Source organism: Solea solea, chromosome 10, assembly GCF_958295425.1.
Source record: "Solea solea chromosome 10, fSolSol10.1, whole genome shotgun sequence".
Taxonomy (NCBI): Eukaryota; Metazoa; Chordata; class Actinopteri; order Pleuronectiformes; family Soleidae; genus Solea; species Solea solea.
Genome location: NC_081143.1, coordinates 13,851,359 through 13,876,681, shown reverse-complemented (window position 1 = coordinate 13,876,681; position 25,323 = coordinate 13,851,359). Strand labels below are relative to the sequence as shown.

Here is a 25,323-nt window from a genome sequence, read left to right as displayed (position 1 = left end):
GTCTCCCCATACCCCGGCAGATCACTTTTTATTGTTGAACTGTTTCCAACAACAGGCTCTGCTGTGTGGAAATTAGCCAATGAGATAGTATCACTCCACGCTTCTTTCATGGTCAGCACATAGAGGCGGAGGATTTGATATTTGCACAGTGGCTTCCCCATCTGGAGCTGCTGACGGCTCCTTTTGCCAAAACACACACACACACACACACACAATTATATTGCGTGGGTTCTGTCGGCCTGCTTACTCTTAAGTGGACAGAAGAAGAAAAAAGTCATTTCTTAGTGAAACTAATTCATTTAGTTTTTTTCTTGATAATACGTTTAAAAATAGGGCCACACGGTTGGCGTAGTGCAGTGTTGCCCAACCCTGGTCCTCAGGGAACACTGCCCTGCATGTTTTAGATGTCGCTCTGCTCCAGCACACCTGATTCAAATCAACAGCTCGTTATCAGGCTTCTGACCATTTGAATCAGGTGTGTTAATCAGAGACGCAGGTTCACGACCCGGTCAGAACAAGGGTCTTTCTGTTATGTTCTCCCTGTGTATGTGTGTGGGTTTCCTTTCACACTCCCAAAACATGCAATAGGGGGGATGGATGTTTAAAAATACTTCTATGTACTGTGAATAAGCACGCATATACAGTATGGTGGGTGTGACAGTGACTCATAAAATATTCACCTGTTCTACTACATAATGCAGTAATGTACTTGCACACAGAGTGTGTCACTCCTGACTACGGTCAGCGTCCGCCGACGGCAGATGTCATTCCACCCGACGAACTAATCAAACGCCTCTCACACGGACTCTGAACACCGAACCCACCGACAGACGTGACGACACAGTCAAGCGTATGTTGGTCAATATAGCTTTTATTTCAGCAAATCATACATACACTGTAAAAAAATGCATCTGTATCATAACCTTTCAACACTATCAGAGCTGTGATGACAGTGTGTGATTGGTTGAGAGTGGCTACAGTGTTTGAGGTCATTAAAATGATTTGCATGTCATCACACCCATTAAACAGCACATTTTAGAAACTGAAATGGTTTCCAGCTTATAGCGTGAATTGAAAGTGAAACTTAAAAAGAATGTAGGGAGCAAAGTTGCAGCAATAATACTCATAATAATAATAATATAATGGGCAATTAAATGGCACTTTTCGGCTATTAACATCCCAAAAAGATGTCCAATTGAAAATGAAGCGAGACAGCAGATCAATAATTGAAAATATAGTACAGCAGGTCCCAGGTCTGCAGGACTTATCAAGAATACACAAATCTGGATAATCTCAGTTTCAGTTTCCAACCCTGGCAGATATAGACTACAAGTAGTTAAAACAGATCAGTACAAATCAAGCTTTTGAAACAAAGTAAAAGCAAAACACTGTAAGATGATTTTTTTTTTATATATATATATATCTATATGTATATATAAAGCTGTCTTAACCAAAGCTTCCTCTAGCCAGTGCACTAATATATAAAACATGTTCAAATCCAGCAGAATCTAAGTGGTTATTTAACTGCTTATTATCTCTGTGCTTCTTTACATTCTAGCTATCCTATGTAACAAATCAGAAGATCTGAAATATGGCCTATGTAACACCATAATAATAAGAGAGGCCCAGAAAACACAAGACTTGACAGGAATGCCACTCTTCTGCAGTGTAATGAATGAGGAGCTTAAGTCGGTCCAGTAAGCATGCTTCTCCAACGATCACTGCCACCTGTCCTAACCAGTACAAGGCACACCTAAACATTTACCCCCCCCCCCCCTGCCAGACATTTTCAACAGGTCTGCGTGGCTCTGCGGTTTGATTTCTTGTGAATTTTGTGAGAAGTTCAAAGCACTGTGTCTCCTCCTGAACTCCTTTGAAAATCCCCGACGCTTTGGAGATCAGTCAACATTTTTTTTTTTTTTTTTTTTTTTTTTTTGTAATCACACAGATTTGTGGCTCCGGCAGTTTATGGCAATATAAGTTACGTTTCATCTGCAGACGCTCGAGGGAGTTTTTCACCCTCCTGTTTTGAGTTCAACAAAGGTTTAGCCTCTGGTTCTTCAGACTGAAACAACTGTTGTTCACTATCAGATGCACTGCGACAAATCTCTTTCATGTGTAATCATCCAACTATGGATTAGAAAAATAGATCATATTAATTTTTATTCCCCCCACTCGACACTGCTGACCAAGCAGTGATTCTTTGTTGCTGAGCCTTTTAAGATGATTCCACTTGATTTGTGCCTCTGTAGAAACTGCTCACATGTCTGCTGTGATCACACCATGCGTGTTTGTTTGTTTGTTTGTTTTTGCCTTATTTCTCCTAATGAAGCATGTCTATCTCTTATCTTGTTTTTCCACACAGTTACAGTCACAGTTAGAAATCAAGATCAAAAGAAACCTAAAGAGTGCAATATTCTCTTATCTACATCATCGACATTGCACCTCTACACAGGAACATTTGATTAGGAAGAAAGGGGTTTTAAGGAGGGGCGATGATGGAATGAAGAAGGGAAAATCTCTTTAACATTGCACCTCAGGCATCAACACAGTCAGGCGTTGGAGTGCTGCACAAAGACACCGACACACTAGAAGACACGGACTGTCCAATGAAGGGAGAGCTCTTTGCACATGTGACCAAATCCAAAGCATTGAAGTGGTTGTCAAATAGTCTTCGTCACTGGTTGCTGACACGCAAGTGAACAAGTGCCATTAACCAATCAAATGTATACTTAATCGGTAGAGAAATCGTGGTAATTTGCCAGGGAATATATATTTTTTTTATATTCTTTTTTCTTTTTCTTTTTTTTTTTACTCATGAACAAACAATACACAGAGAGTTGTCCTTAGGCTGTTAGTGCGATTAAGGATCTGCCTGGAGAGTCACCTAGAAACGTGCAGATTGACAAAAAAAAAGTTTTCTTCCTCTCTCTCTCTCTCTCTCTTTTTAAAAATTACGACAGATATTCATCGTTGCCGTCATCATCGTCCTCATCTTCGTCGTCCTCATCGTCCATCCCTGTCTGGTCGTTGAGGACAAAGGAATCTTCATCGTCGTCGGTGAAGAGTGAGTCTCCGCTGCCGAAGTCTCCAGAAGACTCCAGAATCACGCCTAGAGACAGATATTAAACCCAAGTACTACTCAAAATGTGTGAAATTCAGAGCTAAACAGTTATTCGTTTTATTTATTTGCTATTTAATAAGAAAATCAACACCACTTACAGCTACCAGCTGGTGACCTTAGCTTAGACTAATACAAACACATAAACTCTGTTTGGCTTCTGTTCTACTCAGTGTTTTGCCTACCGCAGTCTGCAGAGCCATGGGTGCGTGAACCAGCCACCTCGTTGCCATAGCGATCCACACACCAGCACTGTCCACTGCTGCTGTGACACTGATGGGACCTGTAGTAGCCCTCCTCGTCACAGTACGGCAGATACTGACCTATACATGCAAGCCAAAACACACAGACACACACAATGGATCAGTGTGTGTGTGTGTGTGTGTGTCCTTGTATTTGCTAACTCTTTACGACCTTTTCTGACATAAACATTGACTTTAACCGGACCAGTAGACCTCAGTTCCTCAGAACCGGATTTTGTTTGGGACTAAGATGTGAAACATGGTTAGGGTTAGCCATTAACTGGTTATGGTTATGGTTAGTGATAATGTTTTGTTTAGGCTGGAAGTCAATGCACTGTCCTAAGAAGATAGCTGTACAAACCCGTGTGTGTGTGTGTGTGTGTGTGTGTGTGTGTGTGTGTATGTGTGTACCAGGTATTACTAATGTTGTGGGGACCAAAACCTGTTTACACAGTCACATTATGGGGACTTGTCCTCCTTGTGGGGACAAAAAGCAAGTCCCCATAACGTAAATTACTACATTTTAAGGTGAAGATATGTTTCATGGTTAGGTTGAGGTTAGGGTTAGGGTTAGGGTTAGGACTAGGATTAGGCCAGTAGTAATTGTGGTTAAGGTTAGAGTAAGTCTCCAAGAAATGAATGTAAGTCAATGCAATGTCCCCTCAAGTCATGAATGTCGAACATGTGTGTGTGTGTGTGTGTGCGTGCGTGCGTGTGTGTCTTACCAAGTAGTTTCTTTCCTGCTTGCTTCTTGCTGATACTGGACAACTCTGCTTTACAAGGAGAATCTGAAAAGAAGACACATGAATCAGTGCAAGAGTCTGCTGTGTGTGGTCTTGACAATGAACTTGGAACTCAACCTCTTTTGTGTCCTTTCTGCTTTTGTCCTGAGGTTGGATTTTCTGTTGTTTTTGCTTTTGCAAGTGCAACGTTTGTGGCCCGTCAGTAAACACTTCTTCTTAAGCTCCCATACAATGATGTTTCAGTGCCGTGCATCGTTTTGTATTATCCATTTATCTCATATATATTCCGCTGATCCTGTGTGGGTCGAGTGGGAGCTATATTGTATTATATTGCTTTTAATTACATTTCACAGATTGAAATTTATCTATTCTATGCATGTCAACATAGAAAATACCAGATTGAGTGAAATGTGTCGTCTTAACTCCTTGTTGGCAGAACTTGATTCATAAATCAGGGAAAATGGTTCGTAGAAAACAGACACGTCTCTTTGGAGGCATGGTCATCATTTCATTCAGTAATGATACCTCTGGGCTGGAAAGTAACTGCTGAGATGTGGGGAAATGGGGAGACTGCTACATTGATGTCTGACAGAGCAATAAAACACAAGCACTTAGAAGACCACACCGGTTGTATACAAGCCATCCGTTATTAAGGCAAATGATCTAAACCACTTTATTTGGATGCAAATCGGCATGATGTTGATATTTACTTCCTCGGAGGAGTATGGTTTAAACCAGAACCAAAATCAGTTTAAAATTGTTATTTCCAAACAACTGCATGTGAGTGCATGCTGATACCCTACCTGTGTACCTCTGGAAGCATGTGCACCACTCGGAGCTGGTTATAATTTTGTCTGCATGCGTGTCGCAGGATTTGAAGAAGGCGTCGGAGCACGGCTCGTTCCTGTCCAGGTAGAGGCTCTGGATCTCTGATTGGTCCAGCTGGAGGTCAAAGTTTGTATCCAGGCGAGAGAACATCCAGCCCAGAGGGTCTCTACAAACAGGTGATGCCCCAACCTCAAACTCTGCAGTCAGAAAAGAGGGAGAATGTTGATGTTGATGCATAAACATGCATGACCTTGTAAATTAAACTATGTAAATGAAATGTGACTCACTGTGACTCTTCTCCGGCTTCTGGAACGTCACTCTCTTGTGGTTGCCGTTCTCGTGCAGAACTCTGAACCAGTCTCTCAGACGACTCACCACCTCCTTCAGGTCCGACCCACTGCACACTAATGAGTAATAATGTTTAATAATGATTACATCATACTAGGACCACAATCAGAGCTGGTATTAACAACATTAATGTTCCTGAATGTCACAAAGAGATCCATCCTACAGACAGATCAGAGTCCGATCTCCTCGGTTGACGTCCTGTGACCCTGTAGCAACCAATAATGTAATCATTTTGGCCATTTAAAAGTTTTTTAACCAATAACGTAATGACATTTTGCCGATAATGCGATTATGTTATTGGCCTAACGTTGACATGAAATTATGAATTTACATATCAAAGCAAATAAACAATATTCTAAATAAAGATTATGTAATTCTCAAATTGGCTCTTGCAACCATAATAACGGAGAGATTTATGTATTATAAGTATAATTAAGTATAATAACTTATTTCATTATTGGCAAAAGGTTATTGGCTCAAAGATGTTATTACATTATTAGCAAATGATTATGTTATTGGCTTTATTACATTTAAAACGGCCAAAATGATGACATGATTGACGATTGATGATTACAGACACACTGCAGTTCCAGTTGTTGCTTTTCTACACTAGTCAATGCTCATATGTTTATTCATTTGCAGCCACTGTATATATAATACCAACACTGACTGACTTGAGCTCATTTTTATTTTTATCGCTGTCCCTCATGACACATACAAACACACTGACAGCAGACACATCTGTACAATAAGACTCACTAAAAACATAATTCACGCGCTTCCTAAATTGTTCTTGTAAACAGAGATGACGTTAGCACAGCGCAGCTGCACTGTGATGTCGTTCTCATCTCTTGTTCTCCTGTGATCCGGCCACAAGAGACCAGGGAGGAGAAGTACGTACATCACAGTGCAGCACAGCTGCCCTGAAACCTGTAGGGATTCAGTGTCACACTATCAGTAGTATTTGAGTGGAGGGGACGTGAACCTGGACTTGGAGTCTATGTGTGCATAAATGTGTACCTTTCTTCTCTGCAGAGCTCTGATCAGGTTCAGAGGGGCAAGGACACATGCCAGAGCAGTTCACCGCGATCTTCTTCCCTGTGATGCATGCCTGGTAGTCCAACTTACACTGAGCGAGAGAGACACAGACAGAAACGATGAGACAGCTGTGGAAGTTAAGAGGATGTGTGTCTCGACGAGAGGAAATGAAATTGTAAGTCATGTGCTGAGCTGTTTTCTGTTGCAGCAGCTGAGATTTGATGTCATTATGTGTGTGTGTGTGTGTGTGTGTGTGTCTGTATGATTGTACCTTGGTAGAGTAGGTGTGGCCATCAGTTCCACAGACAGGGGCAGGGTGAACCACAGGGCAGGTTTTGCACTTTGACCCTGGACTCTGGTACAAATTGGCATCTTTAAAACTGGAGAGGACATTCATAAATGTTATTTTACACACACACACACACACACAACATCTCACTGTGTGTATGAAAAGACTACAACTTGAATCCTTTTTATTATTATTCTTCTAGCTTCGTTCAAAGCCTGGGTTTTATGAGCATTTTGTATCTGTGATTTATCATCATGCTCTTACGTCAATTTCAGAAATGAGACATGCAGTTGGGATTTGTATGTGATTATTATTTGTTTTTTTGATTTGCTTGCAGTGTAATCATAATTGTGCTCTTCCTGAGAATGTGAAATGGGGTCAGTGTGGTGTTACTGTTCAGTCTGCAACATCCCAGACACACACACACACACACCACACTATCCCCATTCACATCACTTGGCAGGACTTTGTGTCTGTTGTAAGGCATTGTATTGCCTGTGCTGGGGTAATTGGTCTGAACAGCAATGTCACACAACAGTCACAAGAGAGTTGAAGCCACCTGTAAACCAGCTGGAAAAACAAAATCTACCCCTTTGGTGTTGCTTGTCACACTGCACGAAGATTTGATTTCCTAATCTACTGTAAGTTGTCTCTCACTTGAGGCTTTGTCGCAGAAAAATCAATGTGTCTTATGGGTTCAAAACCTTGAGATTCACAATTGGCGGTGGTTTTTGTGAAATTCACTGATGTCACCTGCAACCAGGCAACTATTGAACGATACTAGCTCTCACACTGATGTCCACATAATACAGTATGTGCCTTCCCTTATCATCGACCTTGCTCTAAATGGGTCCATAATTTACAAAACTTACATTATGCTCTATTGAAGAATACCATTAACTTCTCCACATAATGTTTACTGACATTGTAAATCAAATTTTCCATTTAAACTGACTTCTTTTTGCCACCACTGGAGTGGCCCCCTGGTTGCTATTCAATATATTCTTACCTCTGAGTTTTCCTCAGGCAGCAAACCAGAAGACTATAATCACTTCAGTCTCAGTTTGAAACATAAGCCTGTGTGTGTGTGTGTGTGTGTGTGTGTGTCGGCGTGAGCGTGATTGTACTCTTACCTAACTCTCCTCTGGCTGACACAAGTGGCAGTCTTATAGTCCTCGGCAACACACACCTTGTGGCGACTGCATTTGATTTTCAGACAGGGGTCCTTGGCTGGATCAAGGCCTAAAACACAAAGTATCCACAGTGTTTTCGAGAAGTTTCTCAAGTGTCCTGTACATGTGTGCAAAGGCAAAACACAGCCGCTCAATCTGAGCTTCCTAGAAAGCCTAAGCATTAACCCATTGATCACATGTTTATTTTGTAAAAATCCTATGTCCTCGGACTGTCTATCATGTTTACGGATCTAAGCTATGTCCCATTTGCTAATTTGTGCATGTGTGTGTGTCACTTTTAGCCTGTGTACTTAATGACTCTCTCACGCTGAACTCCAGGCCATAATGCCGCTAAGTATCCTTCTGGCTAAAAGCAGATGGAACTGGTGATAGAGGCCTCTTACTTGTTACATCAGCCTTCTCTAAGTGTCAGTCTCATGTGCGTTCTTCAAACTGATCTGGCATCAGATCCCACAGCGGAGAGCCATGTATGGCTTTCAAATTAAGAGCTGATTTTAGATCTGCTTCTGAGGAACACGGTGTGATCTTTGTTGATACGGACAAGCTGGCCATCACTGACTCCCTGTCAGCATTTAGAGCGACACTTTCGAGTGACATCTAAGCGCCTCGGCTGATCTCAGAGCAGTTTGTGAATGACCTCTGCTCTAAAAGAACCTTACTGTAATCCCAGAGCAGCTTTGGTAGATTATCCTGCCTCCATCCTACCAACATCTAATGCTATTGTTTCTAATGCTATTGTTGGCTGGCGTGTGCGTGAGTGTGTTTGAGGATACAGTGATAAGTGAGAGGGAACATGTTCATGTATTGGTGTGGCTGGTGTACGAGCTCTCAGCAATAAATTAAAGGTCCAGTGTGGTGTAGAAATGAGTGACATCTGATGGTGAGACTGCATATTACAACATAACACAACGCCGCCCTTCACTGTTTCTACCATTTCCTCCTTTCTCTTTGTTGGTTTACCCATCAGGTTTTTGTGGACAGGGCCTTCCTTTGTTTATGTCGTAAGCTATGGATTCAAATGCAAAACACATGCTGCAGAAACACGGCGGCGCAACATAGCTCCGCAACCCAAACTATTTTCATTTGAAAGTGATTCTACACTTACACAAACTTTGTCATTTCTGCCAATAAACCTACTACATGCTACACACGACCTCTCTCCCCTTCACACCCACCTTGATCGAAGGACTTAGGTGGAGACCATGTTCCAGGCTCCTAAAAGAAAAGAAGAAAAAAAGGTTATCCAACGCGTAAAAATAATGACAATACTGTTCACATGATCTTGAGCAAACATAAAGACAGGTAGAAGACTATTAAGCAGTCGCACAAACCTCCACTTCCTATAGGAGAAAGCATTGCAGAGACAGAGAATAAAAATAATTTTCATTAGCAGTTTTTGTGAACTGTGCATAATGAAATAAACAGATGTTCACACAATGGATCACAAACAGATGGAGCATGCACATATTTAATAAATATTATGTAGGTGTCTGTGGAAAAGGGGCCGGAGTATTATAGTTTTCAGGTTTCAGATGGAATTGGACTTCAATTAGTGACTTTGACAGGCTTTTAAATATGAAATTAACAAGCTATTTACAGTTACATGAAGGAATGAGATTTGTAGTGTTATGTAGTGTGATATGATGTGATATGTCACATTAACTCAAGAGAATTTCTCTCATTAATTTGTACAGGGAGTTGTTTCCTGGATACAGTAAATTGTATATAGAAGTCCTCACAGAGTCTAAATATGGAATGCATTAATGCATAGATAGTGATTTGGCAGCTTTTAATAGAATGGCATGATAGTTCACAGTCTGGGTCACTCTACTTACAGGTTCTGAGCATCCATTCTGTTCAAACCCAGACCAGGGACCTCTGGTCTCACAGGACACTGCACCATCTCCTCCCGTATTTATTTACAATGATTACCTGTTCTTGTTATATTGCCTTTTTCGTTTCTTTGTGTGTTCCTTTTAAAATAATCTTTCACTCACACACATGCCCAATCACACCTGCCAAGTATTGTATTAAATGCATTCTTATTGGAACCCTTACTATCTTGGTTGACCTTGTGTTTAATATCAGTAACAATAACATGACCTCACAATATATATAATGTAGTAAACGAGAGAACTTCTTTGTGAGCAATATACTGTAAAATACAATTACATGACTACTAATTATTTGCAGTAAAACATGAGTCAAAGATGTTTCTCTCTCTCGCTTACATATGTATGTAATAAAATATGTAAGCATGTGTGTCTGTTCCAGGTTTTGCTCATGTTGTGGGGACATAAATCACATTAGGTCACATTATGAGGAAAAAGCAGTTCTCATTATGTAAATTATTGCATTTTAGTAGTAGTTATGGTTATGGTTAGAGTAAGTCTTCAGGAAATGAATGGAAGTAAATGTAATGTCGTCTGAAGTCATGGAAATCAGACTGCATGTGTGTGTGTGTGAGCTCGATCAATGTCATGCCAGGACAAATAAGAAGGGAAGGAAACAAAATCTTATCAGCGCAAATCCCAATGTGTGCCTGTACAACACGATGTATCGAATAAAAAAATAAAAAAATAAAATTTGCATTCCTTAAATTCATATCATAATTCTCTGTCAGGAGGCTGAAGTGCAAGTACGTCCACACCTTGAACTTGTTTGTGTGAAGCACTTTCAGTGAGGTGCGTTTCCTGTTTTATCACCTGCTGTGGAAATAACAGTGGCACTTACTGGCCTTTCAATCAGAATGCAACAGCTATTTATAAATTGTTACAGCTTTTACCATTTCACATGACACTTCAATAGAAATGTAGAAATGCATACTAACTTTGCACAGTGAAAGTGTCCACTCAGCTAACCTACTGTGGAGCTTAGGCAACTATGAGTGTGCACAAATGAGGTCATGAGTACGAACATCCTATCACGCTCTGAGCAAGTATAAAGGATGTTGAGTTAATTCTGAGTTCTATGAGGACACTAAGACTGTAACCTTGAAAGAAGATATTACGTTGGCGCGTGGGCAGGAGGAAGACTAGGAAGATCATTAGGAAACACTTCAGTCAATAGCATCTGAATTTGGTGTCAGCATTAGGGCTGCACAATTTGAAACAAGGCAATTGGTAAATCACAAAGGCTGCAATTCTATCATCATTTTCCTACTTTTGATTATTCTGTCTTCTATGCAAGATACAACTAATCTTAAAGTTTGCATCCTTGCATTAGGGTTAAGTGGAGAAAATGCTATGCTGGTGATTTACCTTCAATCGTTCAGCTCGACATTGCACATTTGACAAGAGAGATGTTTGTGATATATGTGTAATATGTGTAACTGCTGGACATTATCAGACTTTATCAGCAGGATGAGTCTGATAATGTCCAGCAGTCGCACTCATCGTTACAAAGATGAATACATAGCACAAAGATCAGAGATGCAAAAACCACATGCACTGAGCAGCGATGAGTCATCGTTGCACTATCAATAACTTTATCTGTTGATGAAACATTTCTATCCTGATTGGAGTGGTTTTCTTTCAGGATGACAGTGTGTGCCATCATTAAAGTCACTAAATGAGCAGTATAAAAATCACACATGCTGTTACCTTAACAGTCAACCTAATGGAACACCTATGAGAGATTCTGGACTTCTTAGACATTAAAGTAAACAATATCTGTTGAAAATAATTGTGTTGTTGATCCTGTCTTTACATTTCAGAGATCACTGAAGCTGTAATTGCAGCTTGTGGTGCCCCAGCACCTAAATAAGATAATAATTTGTTGGTTTGTTGGATTATACCCAGGATTATGTGTACATATATGACAGTGTTTACAACAAAAGAACAACTTAAATTGTCTGTGAGTTTCAATAGTGTGACATGGGTCTACTTTTGCTTTGCTCAACTCTAATTATTTTGGCCACTGCTTGGCCTTTCTGACCCTTTGGACCTGCATGACAGACTCTTCCATAATTATCATACAACTACAATTATTCACATTGAAAAATGACCAAAACTGAGAAAGGACATTTGAGGTTTTTTGAAAGTTTATACCAAATACCTAAGCCAAAATAGTGAGGTTCCTGTTCAGGACAATTCTAAAAGAATTACAACAGACTGAATATTGAAAATATTGCATTAATGGCCCCTCAAAACCGGACAAGACACCAACAATATGTGTGGTCTGAGTCCTAAATGGAATCAACAGAGAGAGAGAGAGAGAAAAAGAGAGACAGAGTTCTGCAAACAAATTGAATCTGTCCGCACTATAAAACATCAAGTAACTGGGTGTACACTTCACTGCACAGACAACCAGCCACCTACTTTCCCAAAAACCACTGACAACCTAGAATTCAACAATAGGTCTAATGGCCTCCTGGGTGTGCTCTAAAAATAGCTACTTTTCAATTTATCTCTCCATCTCTCTCCACCTCTGTTACTCTCCCTCCCTCCTTCACAATAATGACAGACTTTTCCCCTCATGTGCACAAATGCATGCACATAAAAACTGTTGACTTAGGTCCTAATTTGCCTCTGTGCATATTGATGTTGTGTCATTTAGGCTGCTTGTCCATTGAAAACATGTCCCCAAAAATATTTCTAACAACCATTTCTCCCTTTGATTTCAGACTTTCCTCCATCCTAATTGTGTCCTAAGGACTTGCTTCCTTCTCCCGACTCCTTGCGGTCTCTCCACTAATATCCAACATAAGAACTATGTGCATGTTTTCACTGTACTGGCGCTGCTTGTCTTGCTCAAGCTTGTCGCATGCATGCATGCACGAACACACACAAATCCACACTGGGGTGCTTTGAAGTGGAAAAGGCCTGAAGCTCTCTACCTTGCCTACATCATTCACTCTCCACAACACAGAACTGATGTGCATGCATGGTAAAAAACACACAAAGACGGAGGAGAGGAGAGGAGAGGAGAGGAGAGGAGAGGAGAGGAGAGGAGAGAGAAGAAAAAGGCTGCTCAAAACGAGCATATAAATCTACTCATATACCATGCAATTAAACATCATGCACACACCATCGTAACATCATCTCACATCCTTCATTGTGTTTTGTCTTTCATTGTTAAACATGTCTTACACCAAACCTTACTTTTGTACTTTGTGCCAGTGCTGTAATCTAGCCAAGGTCCAGCAAGCAGAGCAGAATGTCCAAAAAAAACCGGAGATGACACCGGCACAGCAAAGACAGCCTCGGGCCTCTCCAGCAAACAGAACTCACACTACATCAGTAGTCAAGATCCTATCTAGTGCATTTAGCAGGAGACACACACTTATGGCTCTTGCTGAAAAAGATGAAAGTGACAGTAGCCTACATGCCTAAAATGTTTAATTTAAATCACACTAGAGTCAGGTTTGGCACAAAATACCAGCAAATATGTTAGAAATGCAGGTGTTTCTGGGTGAAATAAATGTTTAATTCTGAATGCAGGGTTACGTTAAGTGCTTACAGCCCTGAGTGTAGCCAAAGAGTTTCATTTCCAGGTCAGGTTCCCAGACTTTTGACGTGAAGTCATAAAGCAATATCGTTGGGTTTTACTTGACTAAATGCAAGTTTATCTACTGATCTGCTAAATTGTGTTGCAGCACTAAAACTCAATGAAACAGATATCATTATTTAGATATTATATGTTCCTTAATGTTATGATTTTATGCTAAGACTATGTATGTAATGGTTAAGGATAAGTATGTACAGACTATGTGAGTACAATTTACACAATGTGTTCACAGTCTGAGCAGCACACGTCATTACAATCAATTGTTTTACAGAGCTGTAACCTCTGTGTGGTATGTGACAATACTGTGACAGTATTGGAGCGCACGTGTTCCATTATGCATGACTGTTTCAGTCAGATTAGCATCACAAGAATAGAAAGAAGACTAATTAAGCAGCCCAAACTTCACTGTCTTGACAGTGTGAAAATCTTGAACATTGAATTGTACAGTGACTCTACAAAGACACTCATTAAAGCCACGTTACTGTTACAAATATGTACCATATTTATATATACATATATATATGTAGTATAATAAAGTCTGCTTGGCCAATATGTGTTGAGGTGCTACTGAAAACAAGGTACCGATACGTACTAGTCTAACATTAAAAGTATGTCATTATTTCTTTTTTGTAACTTTAAAATAGGCTACTGCATTTCGGCCCCGAAAAAGAGATGTATGTTCTCACCCTCATTCATCTGTCTGTTTGTTAAATTGTCAGCAGGATCACATAATCTGCCTCACACTGGATGAAGGGATGAACCCGACCATTGGAAACCCATATGGTGTTGCATTTTTCCCCCTATATGTAATAATGTATCAAATCTGACACATTTGTGGCGTTTGGATCTATGAGCATGTGCACTTTCATGCAGATTATTGGGGTATTTAAGTTTTATTTTTTATTATAGGAGCTAAATAGATGTGTGTATGACTGTTTGGCCAAAGTACACAGTTATATTTTCTATTGTACGTGACACACTATTGCATTTGCTCTCGAAAAGTGCTATTTGACCAAAATATGCTCATTACTTACAATGTGAAAAAGGCAACAAACACACACACACACACACACGAATGCACGCACACAAACACACACACAGAGAACATAATGCTTTTATGTCCCACCTCTGCCTCTATAATGCCTAAGCTTCAAGGTTAAAACCGCTGTGAATGCACAGTCTTCAGCTCACAATATTTCTATTCTCCATCCTTGCTTTTCATTCTCACTATCTCTCTATCTCTCTATCTATCTGTCTATCTGTCTATCTATCTATCTATCTCTGATTATTTCAGTCTTTTCTGAAAAGGTTGAATTCATCCCAAAGATTTCAGCTCATCAAATAGAGAACACTTCCACACAGGCATTTAGCCCTGACAACACATTTGCATAATCCAAATCAAACAAATCAGACTTGAAGTGTATAACGAGTTCACCTGAGCTGATGTGTTCACATGCAAGAACAAAAATAAAAAAACAACAACTGTCCGACGTTACGTGAGAAGTAAAGGCAGCACAAGTCCTGAAATTTAAAAAGTAAAGACAGTGTCTCTGTCTCTCTGGCATCAGATATATTAAAGGGTAAAACCAGTCATTAAAGTTTGACTGACAGGTATGCACAAATCACTCCTGGTTGTCTGAACCCATTGGTTGAAAAGGCAAGATCCTCTGTTCAGAAAATCTGCGCTATTTCAATCAACCAATTTTACAGAAAATATACACTCTGTTTGTTCTCTGCTGCCTTGACAGCTACCTCTCCGACAACTCCTCTGATTCCCAGTCTCTCATCTGTAATCATCATCATCATCATCATCATCAACAAAGCAAAAAAGAAAAATACATATGAAGGGCTTGTTACTGTAGGAGAAAGCTTCTTTTTTTTACTGAAAGGTTGACGTTTAATGGATCAGAGGATTCTCATAACAGTGAAAAGCATGGACACAGTAATTATATGCAGTAACCTGGGATTATATATATATCACATGTGTCAAACACAAGGCCCGGGGGCCACCTCTGGCGCCCCATACAACTGTATTTGGCCCTCAGAGATAATATGTCTTTCCTGCTCTTCCACTGACACACATACAGTACAAATACCACACATCAGGTTACCTCGCCTGTAAAAGAACTGAACAAAATAATTGTGCTCACCCCCTCATTGTTTTTGGCTGCCTTTTTTTAGCTTTATAAAAGAAAATATTATTGAGTCCAGCAAATAATTGGCTAAGATGCATGTGACTACAGGCCTGTATGAGGAATACAGCCGTTAAGGCAGATATATTGTTGATTTCAATAGAAAATCATTACCACATTTTTCTACATTTATGCTCTTTTGTGAGTCCTTGAAACTGTCATCCAAAGTTGATATTTAGCCCTTTCTGAGGCTATTCCAAAGATGTCTCCCTTACTATGTACAGTGCCTTGATTTAATGTATGTTGTGATTTGGCGCTATACAAATACAATTGAATTGAATTGAATGAAACTTATTATACAGAAAAAAAGAAGGTATTCATTGCATTCACTAATGCATCGTGACACATCTTTCATTTCAATTTGATCTCCGATTTGTTTATTTATTTAATCTATATGATTTCTTCTGAATTTTATATTATTTGACCTTGTATGGCCCCTGACTTTGACACGGTTTCTCTGTTATTGACTTTAACACCCCTGATATATACCATCTAGTACGGTATATATGCCACGAAAATGAAGTGGCCTTATAGTAACATGTCAATGTAATGATGGCTGACATGGCTGATGGAAAATAATCACTTCAAACACAATTTTTGCTCAAATGATTGAGAGAGGACAGACATATGTCTCTGACTTTAAAATTGTGTTAATATGGTTTTATTCCCAAATGGGATTACAGGATTATACGTGTTTAGACGTGAATATAATGGCTAAAACATAGCTTCTGGGCCTGGATTTCCACCGTTTTTCTCTTCTCCTCTATATACCTGGAGGCAGGTGTTCATTCCTGAGTCCTGACAGCACATCTATAGGCCTCACTGCTGCTGCGGACTCATTCCATGTACCTCTCTGTAATTAGGCCGGTGTCGAAGACTCAGTGGTGCCTCTCGGACAAACCAGGCGATGTGCATTTGTGTTTTCCCGAGGCCTTGACTATCACTGCTAAGCTGCCGCGAAAACACATTTATAAGATCATCCCAGTGTATTTTACAGTCTCAGTGGAGCGGGTGATGGACATTTAACAAACACCACAACGGACCCCGTGACGCGCAGCTCGTGGACACAACGCGCAAACGAGGAGTGCATGATCACAAACCAGTGAGCGAGGCAGTGATGGGGGAGAAAATGGTGGGGGGTGGGTGCAAATGAGATAATGAGGAGGGCACGGACGACAGTAATATAGGCCAGAAATATGACTCACATCCCTGAATCTGTCCCATTTCCCGGCGAGCCACTTATCATCCAAAAAATTGCCGCTGTCAGAGCGAGCGCAGACGTGTCCAAAGGCGCACACACACAGCAAGGCGACGCTCAGCATCTGCGGACACAACAACAGCACAGGGAGAGGGGAAAGAGAGCGAGAGAGTGAGAGGGAGATGGGGGGCATTGGATCAGGCTGAGGCGCAGCAAACGCGTATAAAAAAAAAAACAAAGACAGTTCAATGTCGACATCACATCATGAATTCTGTCCGCAAAAAAGATGCGAAGGCGCTTTTTCTCTTACCTTGTCGCATCAGATGCTCCAGACTGTATGTGCTCTCTGCCGTTTGCCACTAGTAATAGCAGCGTCCTCTCTCTCTCTCTCTCTCTCTCTCTCTCGCTCTCTCTCTCTCGCTCTGTGCGCAGCAGAAAACGGGAACGCGCCTGGCACTGTGCGCGCGGTCCCTCCTCTCTGCCCACACCCTCCCCACCCCAGTGCGATGGAAACGCTCCTGATTACTCGCTGTGGTCTGTCATCAGGCCACCGTTTATGAGCAATGCTTTTCCATCATCCTTGAAGGACAATAACACCATATAAATGCATGTGAAGTGACTGGGGTGAAGGATAAGGTGGGATGAAACAAACAAAACACCCCACGCACAAAATAATAATAATAATAATAATAATGATATACAAAGAAAAATCCCCATGATGTGAAAAAGAATCACTTTGAACACTGAATTCAAGACTCCCACTGACCATGACCTCCTGTGTTCCCTTCATTCATGCCATGCTCTGTTGCAATTACCACACCAGAGCCGCTCAGGCTTGTTTCTACAATTGTGACTCACGAAAATGTTTTTGCTCACATTCCTGGCAGAGGTTGTGTCAGTGCTGTAAATTAATCCTACAAGATAACGTGGTTTCCATAGGAAACGTTACCCAAATGGCACGTCTCACTCTCGAGATGATTTGTCGAGGCGCGCCGGCTGAAATTGCTGCCTGTTCCAGTAAGTTGGTCCTTTTGGGGACTGCATGCAAGGCCAATACACCCCCTCCAGTGTGCTTCATGGCAAACATTTCTGTAGCAGTTAGTTTGTGGTATTCATAAAAAATCCTTCTCCAAGTTTCGAGGAGATTTCCCCTGACATTTTGTAAAGATGTTGATGATGAGTGCTGTCAAAATCCTCTTGAGATGGTCAACTATTGAAATGAAGTGAGTGCAAAGGCCATATCGTACGATTCACATCATATCCCCACTCTCCAAGACATTCAGTGTCCCTCTCATGTCCTGTATGAAAGTGTCTTCATGTCTCTCCTCTCATTAATTCTGATTCTGAAGGTAAAGAGATGATCACAGATGAGGAAAATGAGCAAAAACATGCAGAGGGTGAGCAAGTTACAGTAAGAGAGGAGAAAGAAAAATCATTAGACCACTCACAGAGAGACCCATTGGTCGGGCAGGTCAGGGCATTATTATGCACAGTTGCTGGAGAAACCAAACTAGACCTCCGCTCCACATCATCTTAATAAGAGGCTAAGGAAAAGTCACATGCTTGTGTGTGAGTGTTCTTGTATATGATACCTGTTTGGGACCATTTCCGGCATAAATACTGAGGAGCTTTAGGGCTAAGATTTAAATTGTGATTAGGTTAATGTTAGTGTTAGTCATTACCTGGTTATGGTCAAGGTTAGGGATATTGCTTGGTTTAGGCTGTGGATGTCGATGCGGTGTCCTAAGAAGAAAGGCTGTGCAAACCTGTGTGTGTGTGTGTGGGCATGTGGAAATGATGACAGGCTGCAGATATTTGAAAGTCAAATTAGAAGTATGAGGGATGCATGACTGCCTCACACAGACACACGGACTGAGCAAATCGGTTGCTAAATTGCGAACCTCATATGTGAAAATGTAACATAACGCACACACAGGTAGGTGCCGACGAGCAGAGGACGCCTGCTGTGAGCTGTGTGTTCACTCAAGCCGGAAGTGTGCTGAATGTAAACAGGAAATGAGTTGTAGTTATGAGACTGTGGTTGCAGAGTGGGGAGGCGATGTTGGTTTACTTTTAACCGTTGTTTTGTTCTCTCAGATCAGCACAAGGTGATTATGACAAGATGTTCAGACGGTGTGTGCAGGGCCTTGTGGTCGTTTTTAGTTTGGGCTTTTACGACATTTGTGGAAGGAGTTAAATTGTGTGTGTGTGTGTGTGTGTGTGTCCTTTAGCTGAGGGGGCTCATACATTATTCAGTTTCAGACATTAAAGATGTAGATGTGGTCAGAGACATATGCAGGAGAGTCTCTCTCTCTCTCACACACACACACACACACACTGGCTAATGAAACTGCGTGGACTTCATTCATTTCACTAATATTTCAGCTTTTCTTTCTCGTCTATGTAAATTCCTGAACATTACAGTGTTGACTCGGTTGCAACACAGGGCGAGAGATGACCACGTACAGCTAGAGAATGGAAGGCTTTGAATAAAATGAGGACACATAGAATATACTGTGTGTGTGTGTGTGTGTGTAGGAGAGGCATGAAACATATCTCAAGGAGTGGAGATTTCACAGTCCAATGACTCTGTCACTGTGCACCTGCTCACTGAGACAGTGGGAAGGAGGAAAAGGGAGGACAGAGGGGGGTGAGGTGATGGTGTTTGGGGTGAAGGGAGATCTATGAAAAGGGAAGTTAGTATAGTCTACCAAAGGAATGCACTCAGGGCCCTGTCATGTCCTTCTACCTAAACATGTGTTTCGAAAACCTTTTAAATAAGGACCCACTTTTTAAAGATGATTAGAAATCGAGACCCAATTCACGATTTAAATCAAGACACAAACACATTTGTGCATTATGTAACAATATAACAATTCTGACTATTACACAGAGCATTGAGGCTGTTTTTTTCCATTACTATGTGGAATATGGATCATCTTATACCATTTTTTCAGCACAACCTGATAAGAAGAAAAAGATTTTGACCAACTATATAAACACACTGAGCAAGAAGTACTCACAATGTTCAAAATCCAATTGAATTTGTGAAATTTGGAAATATGTCACAGTTAAAAGTTTGCTTGGCTCGTTTTTATGAACAAAAATTAAAGAAAAAAATTCCTTATTTTGAGACTTTTGCACAATTATTGGTACTTTATATCACTACTAAAAATGTATATAAAATGAATCACAACTTTGACTCAACAACACATAAGAAGATGAAAAAAACCACATTTTGTAAAGCCTGAATATGTGACCTATAACCCCCCCCCCCCCCCCCCCCGATGTCCATATAAGGAGTTGTGTATTATTCCAACAACAATTTACTAAGGGTTAACCTGCTGTGCCGGGGTTAACTGTCATTTCGACAAAACCAAGGATTTTTATACAGTGCACATTTGATAAATGAATCACAACTTAATCTTCGAAAACAAACTCACATAAATCTTAATTTAAAGGCTGTTGCTAGATGGGGCTGAGGTAAAAGCGTTGTGCAAGTAGCTTCTCAACCCCCACAAAACCTTTTCTGTGTGACTGTTACCACAAAGCTGAAAGCCCATTCCCATCACTTTTTCATCACAGGCATTCTGGCTTGTCATTGTGAGACAATCTCCAAAGTTCCTTAAAACATTTACAGTTACATTTAAGTACTGAGAGTGTGACAGTGATACGTTGTGCACATTGCAGCTAAACTAAATGTATTGATTTTATTCCAGAAATAATAATAATAAGGCCTAAGGCTTTGGTCCCAGTCCATGAAAAACATCTCAGGTGTGTTTTCACACACTTGGTCTTGTAGAAGCTCTTTTCCCTCCCACATTCAGTGCAGCTGCTTGAGCAGGATAATTGTCATTTACATTAAATAGTACTGTGGACATCAGAAACCCACCCTGCAGCAGTATGAAACTCTCATTCATGCTCATGTTCCTTAAATTGGATAGAGAGAAGTGATAGTAAAAAGCCGAGGTGAGAGAAACTTAGGTGTCTATAAATAAAAAACTGAACTGAGAGAAACTTATGTAAGTCTCATGGAAACAGAAATGTGTATGGGAAGTTTCCTACTGTATGTGGTTAGGCATCAATTGGTCAGGGTTACGGAATGGTTACGTGTCCTAAGAAGAATAGCTGTCCAAACCTGTGTGTGTGTGTAGGATGGTGTTATCTTGCAAAGCAGACATTTTAGCATAGCTGTGACTGTAGGGTCAGTGTGAGTCCTGTGTTTTAGCCCCAGGATGAAAAGCTAATAGCACAATAATGACAGAGAAGGAAACTGCAAAGAGAAGATAAGGCAGACGGAAACAAAATGGCTAACACCGAGAGGGTGATTACAGAGCCTGTGAGCAGAGCATGAAGGAGAAAAGAAGAGAGTGTATGTGTGTGTGCGTGAGAGAGTGAAAGGGAGAGAGAGAGAGAAAGAGAGAGAGAGAGAGGTTGAGATTAAGAATAGAATATAAATTACCGATCAATGGATTATTTTTGATTTGGGTTAGGGTTAGGGAATGTTTAAATCACATTCAGATATTTGCATAACTTTTTATTAGGTGAGCCCAATATATCCTCGGCACAAGATGTTTATGTTTGTTATGTTTTCAAAATGGTTTCCAAAGCTGTAGAGAACGAGCCGTGGGGTTTTATTTTAATATAGCTTTCACATGGTGCATCCAATCTCCATTGAGCAGCAATGTGTTTATGGTCAAGTCAGGGGACCCAACAGGAAGTCTTTGATTTGTGGCTGGAGGACCAAAGAGAGTCACATGAAACGTGTTAAAATTGTTTACAAGGACAGAGCCTCTTTGTGTTTGTGACTGTGGGAATACACATTAAAAAACAAAATAAATAAAAAATAATAGAAAGAGCAGTTGTGTGCAATTTCTTCCCTTTTTTTCATGTAGACACTGTTTTATTTTAAATGAAGTGAGGAGGATGTGCTGCAGATGTTTTTATTTTTGTGTGTGGCTTCCCCCTTGTGGTAAAGATTGCACATTACAATAAGCACAAAACATGTCAACAAGACTTGGTGTTTCTGTAAAATGAATGCATTCTGATGCAACAACTGAGAACCCTTCAGTTTGAATGACACCATTGTAAAGTAGAGATGTAAAGTTTTATCATAGTGTTCTGATAATATAGTATCCCAAAAAAACAGTATAGATAGATAGATAGATAGATAGATAGAGGTCTCTCCAAAGTTCTGACCGCTCAGCTGCATGCAATAATTATCTTTAAAAAGATATCTTTTTTGGATACAACAATAAATATTGTGGGTTAATGTGTGCTAAACGGTGAAATACTCTTACACTTCTATTACATTGCAGAAAACATGTCTCTAGGATTTCAGTGAAGAGGTATTTCTGTGTTAACACGCGTTAAGAGCTGAAACTGACAATGAATGACCACGCCTATAATGAATCGCTACTACTGTGAGTGAGCAGAGTCTCAGAGTGAGTCAAGACCAGATCCTGTTCATAATCCCAGGATCAGACACATGTTTGTGAGGGATTTATCTTGCATGAAGCGACACATTATTCATATTCTGCAACCACACATCTCTCTGTGTCTCTCAATTAAATAACCACTCTGTCCTCAGCATTTTATATATTTATTGTCAAGTTACTCAGTCTGTATAAAATATTGTATTTAAGGAGTCTGGTGCAGTTATACATATACTTATGCCTTACTTTGCCTCAGGTGAAGTCAACGTTTTAAAAGATGGACTATAAGTGACCCTTTGCTAGATGAATTAATTTGCATGCATCTAACTTGCTTGTCTGTCTATCTGGAGAAAATAAATCAAGCTTCTGATGCTTTGTAAGGTTTCTTATTGTTTGTTGTTTGCTGTCTGGAAAGGATGACCATTTTCTGAAATAATGATTTTGAGATAGATTTATATTTTATACTGAAAATACTGGGACGTTCTTTACGGTAAAACCTCTATACGAATCAGAATTTTTGTAGGACAAATCTTTATCTTTATTTAATGTAATTTGCCTCAAAGAGCTGTACAATGTGTCTATCATGACACACTCTGTTCTTTCATGTCCAAATTTTGCTCTTATTCTCTCTTCACTCATCAATAAAGGACTCATTCTGTGTAAATGTTGTTAATCCACCAGGTATCATGAGATAAACCAAGAAGATTCATGTTTTATTGAACAAACAGTCAGCAAATAATAAATTCAAAATTCAAAATTAAAATTAAAATACAGCTGAGAATTGTACTATTAATGTTTATCCACAAGGTGGCAGAATAGAAATTATTTCTCTCTTTCCCTCTCTCACACACACACTGGTTTCCATGACTTCAGAGGACATTTTATGGACTCATTTCCTGGAGACTTACTCTAACCTTAACCAGAATTACTACTGGCCTAATCCTAACCTTAACCTAACCCTAACCTCAGCTTTTAAAACATGTCTTCGCCTTAAAATGTAGTAATTGTTGTTATGTTATGGGGACTTGATTTTTTTCTCCATAATTTACAGGTTTACATCACTATCCTTTTCAGGACTCCACAATGACTTCCATTCATTTCACCACAGCTATCCTTAACCGTAACCAATCGATGCCTAGAAAAGCCCTTAGCCCTAAACTTAACCAGTTCCTCATAAATGAATTCCTGCCTTATGAGAACCAGGTTTTGGCCACCGTTTCAGTGTTTATGCCAGAAAAGGACCTAAAAAAGGTAACAAAGACAAGTACCCACACCCATGCTTGCTCTCTTTTCTCACCCACAGCAGAGACACAATGACCATCACCACAATCCTCCATGGGAGAGTTCTTTCATGGTCTGTAGATTGGGTGTCCCAGGATGATTAACTATTCATATGGAGGTCAGGTAACACACCTGATATCTGTGTTGTGTGTGTGTGTGTGTGTGTGTGTGTGTGTTTGGTTGGGGGAGGGGTGAGAAGGGGGGGGGGCAGTAGAGGAAGAGTAAAGTGGGGGTAGGACGGGTTTAACGGGTAAAAAGTGGGATGGAGACACATGTTGAGTGAGAGTGACTCTGTGGGTTGGACAGCTGAGAGGACACCTAGGCCCACTAACCAGTAGCAGTGTGGCGTACTATAGTGTGATGACGCATAGTTAAGGTAATGGGAGAGTGAGGGCAGTGAATTTATTCAAAGAAATGAGCAGTGTGTTTGTGTGTGTGTGTGTGTGTGTGTGTGTGCACGCAAATGCAAAAACAAAGGAATGGTTGTTAAACAAGAAACATCCATTTGTGTTAAACCACACACACAGTATGGCTCTGCCCTGCAGCCCCCACCCAACCCCAAATCCCTTAGCACTCCCTTCAGTTAAAGTGTGTGTGCATGTATGCATGTGTGTGTTTACCATGTAAACACATCTCCTTATTCAACATCAGCAGAGTTGCACTGAACTAACACTTCAAATTCTTTAACTCCACCTCTCCTGATGTCTGATAAACATCAGTCCTCTCTTGTCCTTTTGTACATGAGGGGTTAACCCAACCATCTTTCCCAGCCCTCCCCATGGGCATTTTCATCGAGCACTGCCAAATTTCTCTACTTTATGTAGAGTGTGTAATGTAAATTTGCTGTATTTTGTCGATAAAATACATTTTTGGATTAATGGAGTGAGGACATAGGATAGGGCAAAGAAGAAGAAGATGGATGAAGAAAATACTAAAACATAATCATTTGCAGATATACACTGTAAATATTTATAACAGTGTTGCTACAAACATACTGGGGGATTAATTGCAAACTGGCAACACAAAAGCCCTTAATTATAAATTATCTACAATAAATAAATGATTCAATAAATAAATGAAATAAATGATTATACCATCCTGGATGTTACACACTGGAACCTTTAAATTGGTCAAATGATCTGGGTATGTTAGTGTCTGCCACCAAAAAGGCTTTATTGCCTGAGTTTTCAAGTCTTTAGTTATTTTTTACACACACACACAAATCAGTGTTAATGAATTTGACCTCTGAATTTAACCCCTCCTTATAACACACTGGTAGTGAACACACACAAGCTGGGCTTGGAAGACGAACAACAGTTTAATCCAGGATGGTGATGGAAATGGTCACGTTTAAAGCCAGACGTATTCTTGTGTTGTACTAAGAACATTGAGAACATTGTATAAAATACTGTCAATATTTGGTGATGAGATAAAGTATACATTTTGTTTGAGTTGCGTGTGTAATAGGAATAGAAACATATAAGTTTAGAATTTTGCCTGCTCCATTTCATGTAAAATGTATGTGTATTCATTGAAAATGTTGCACACGTGTTTGAAATAAAAAAAACTATCTATCTATCTACAATTTTCATTTATTGTGAGCACCAACATCAGTTTTCAACAAAATAAATGTTGACATCTTCTATAATTTACAGCAGGCTGTACACTGAGAGATGCTGCCCCCCACAGTTGTCAGTCCCACTTCGAAGTTTTTTTTTGTTTTATCACAGTTCGAAGTTGTTGACCTCTTATATCGGAAGTTTGATGATATCAATCCATCCCAACTGCTGACAGTGACAACATGGATGGAATCAGTTACGTCAGAGGCAACAGTAGGGCCAATGTGGCCCGATACTCACCCTCCCATCCCCACCTTTACTCTACTTTACTCAACCAACCGCCTCTCC

At 40.2% G+C, this 25,323-nt stretch overlaps 1 protein-coding gene across 1 annotated transcript; it reads right to left on the bottom strand.

Moving 5' to 3' along the window:
- Positions 1–851: 851 nt before the first annotated feature.
- Positions 852–17,121, bottom strand: spock3 (SPARC (osteonectin), cwcv and kazal like domains proteoglycan 3). Its single transcript, XM_058640711.1, has 11 exons — positions 17,011–17,121; positions 16,708–16,824; positions 8,978–9,017; positions 7,743–7,851; positions 6,592–6,700; positions 6,303–6,411; positions 5,222–5,338; positions 4,910–5,131; positions 4,089–4,151; positions 3,307–3,444; positions 852–3,112 (listed from the first exon to the last, which is right to left on the bottom strand). The coding sequence occupies exons 2-11, from the start codon at positions 16,822–16,824 to the stop codon at positions 2,955–2,957; spliced, it is 1,182 nt and encodes a 393-aa protein (XP_058496694.1). The 5' UTR covers positions 17,011–17,121; the 3' UTR covers positions 852–2,954.
- Between the last annotated feature and the right edge of the window lie 8,202 nt (positions 17,122–25,323).

What these genes read in the sequence shown, in the direction of transcription:
- spock3 (XM_058640711.1), bottom strand. Translation starts at nt 16,824, where the DNA reads ATGCTGAGCGTCGCCTTGCTGTGTGTGTGCGCCTTTGGACACGTCTGC. An exon ending in AATGGGACAGATTCAGGGAT is followed by an intron (nt 9,018 to 16,707) that starts GTGAGTCATATT and finishes CTTTTCTTTTAG; the next exon opens with GAGCCTGGAACATGGTCTCC. An exon ending in GAAGCCGGAGAAGAGTCACA is followed by an intron (nt 5,132 to 5,221) that starts GTGAGTCACATT and finishes TTCTGACTGCAG; the next exon opens with AGTTTGAGGTTGGGGCATCA.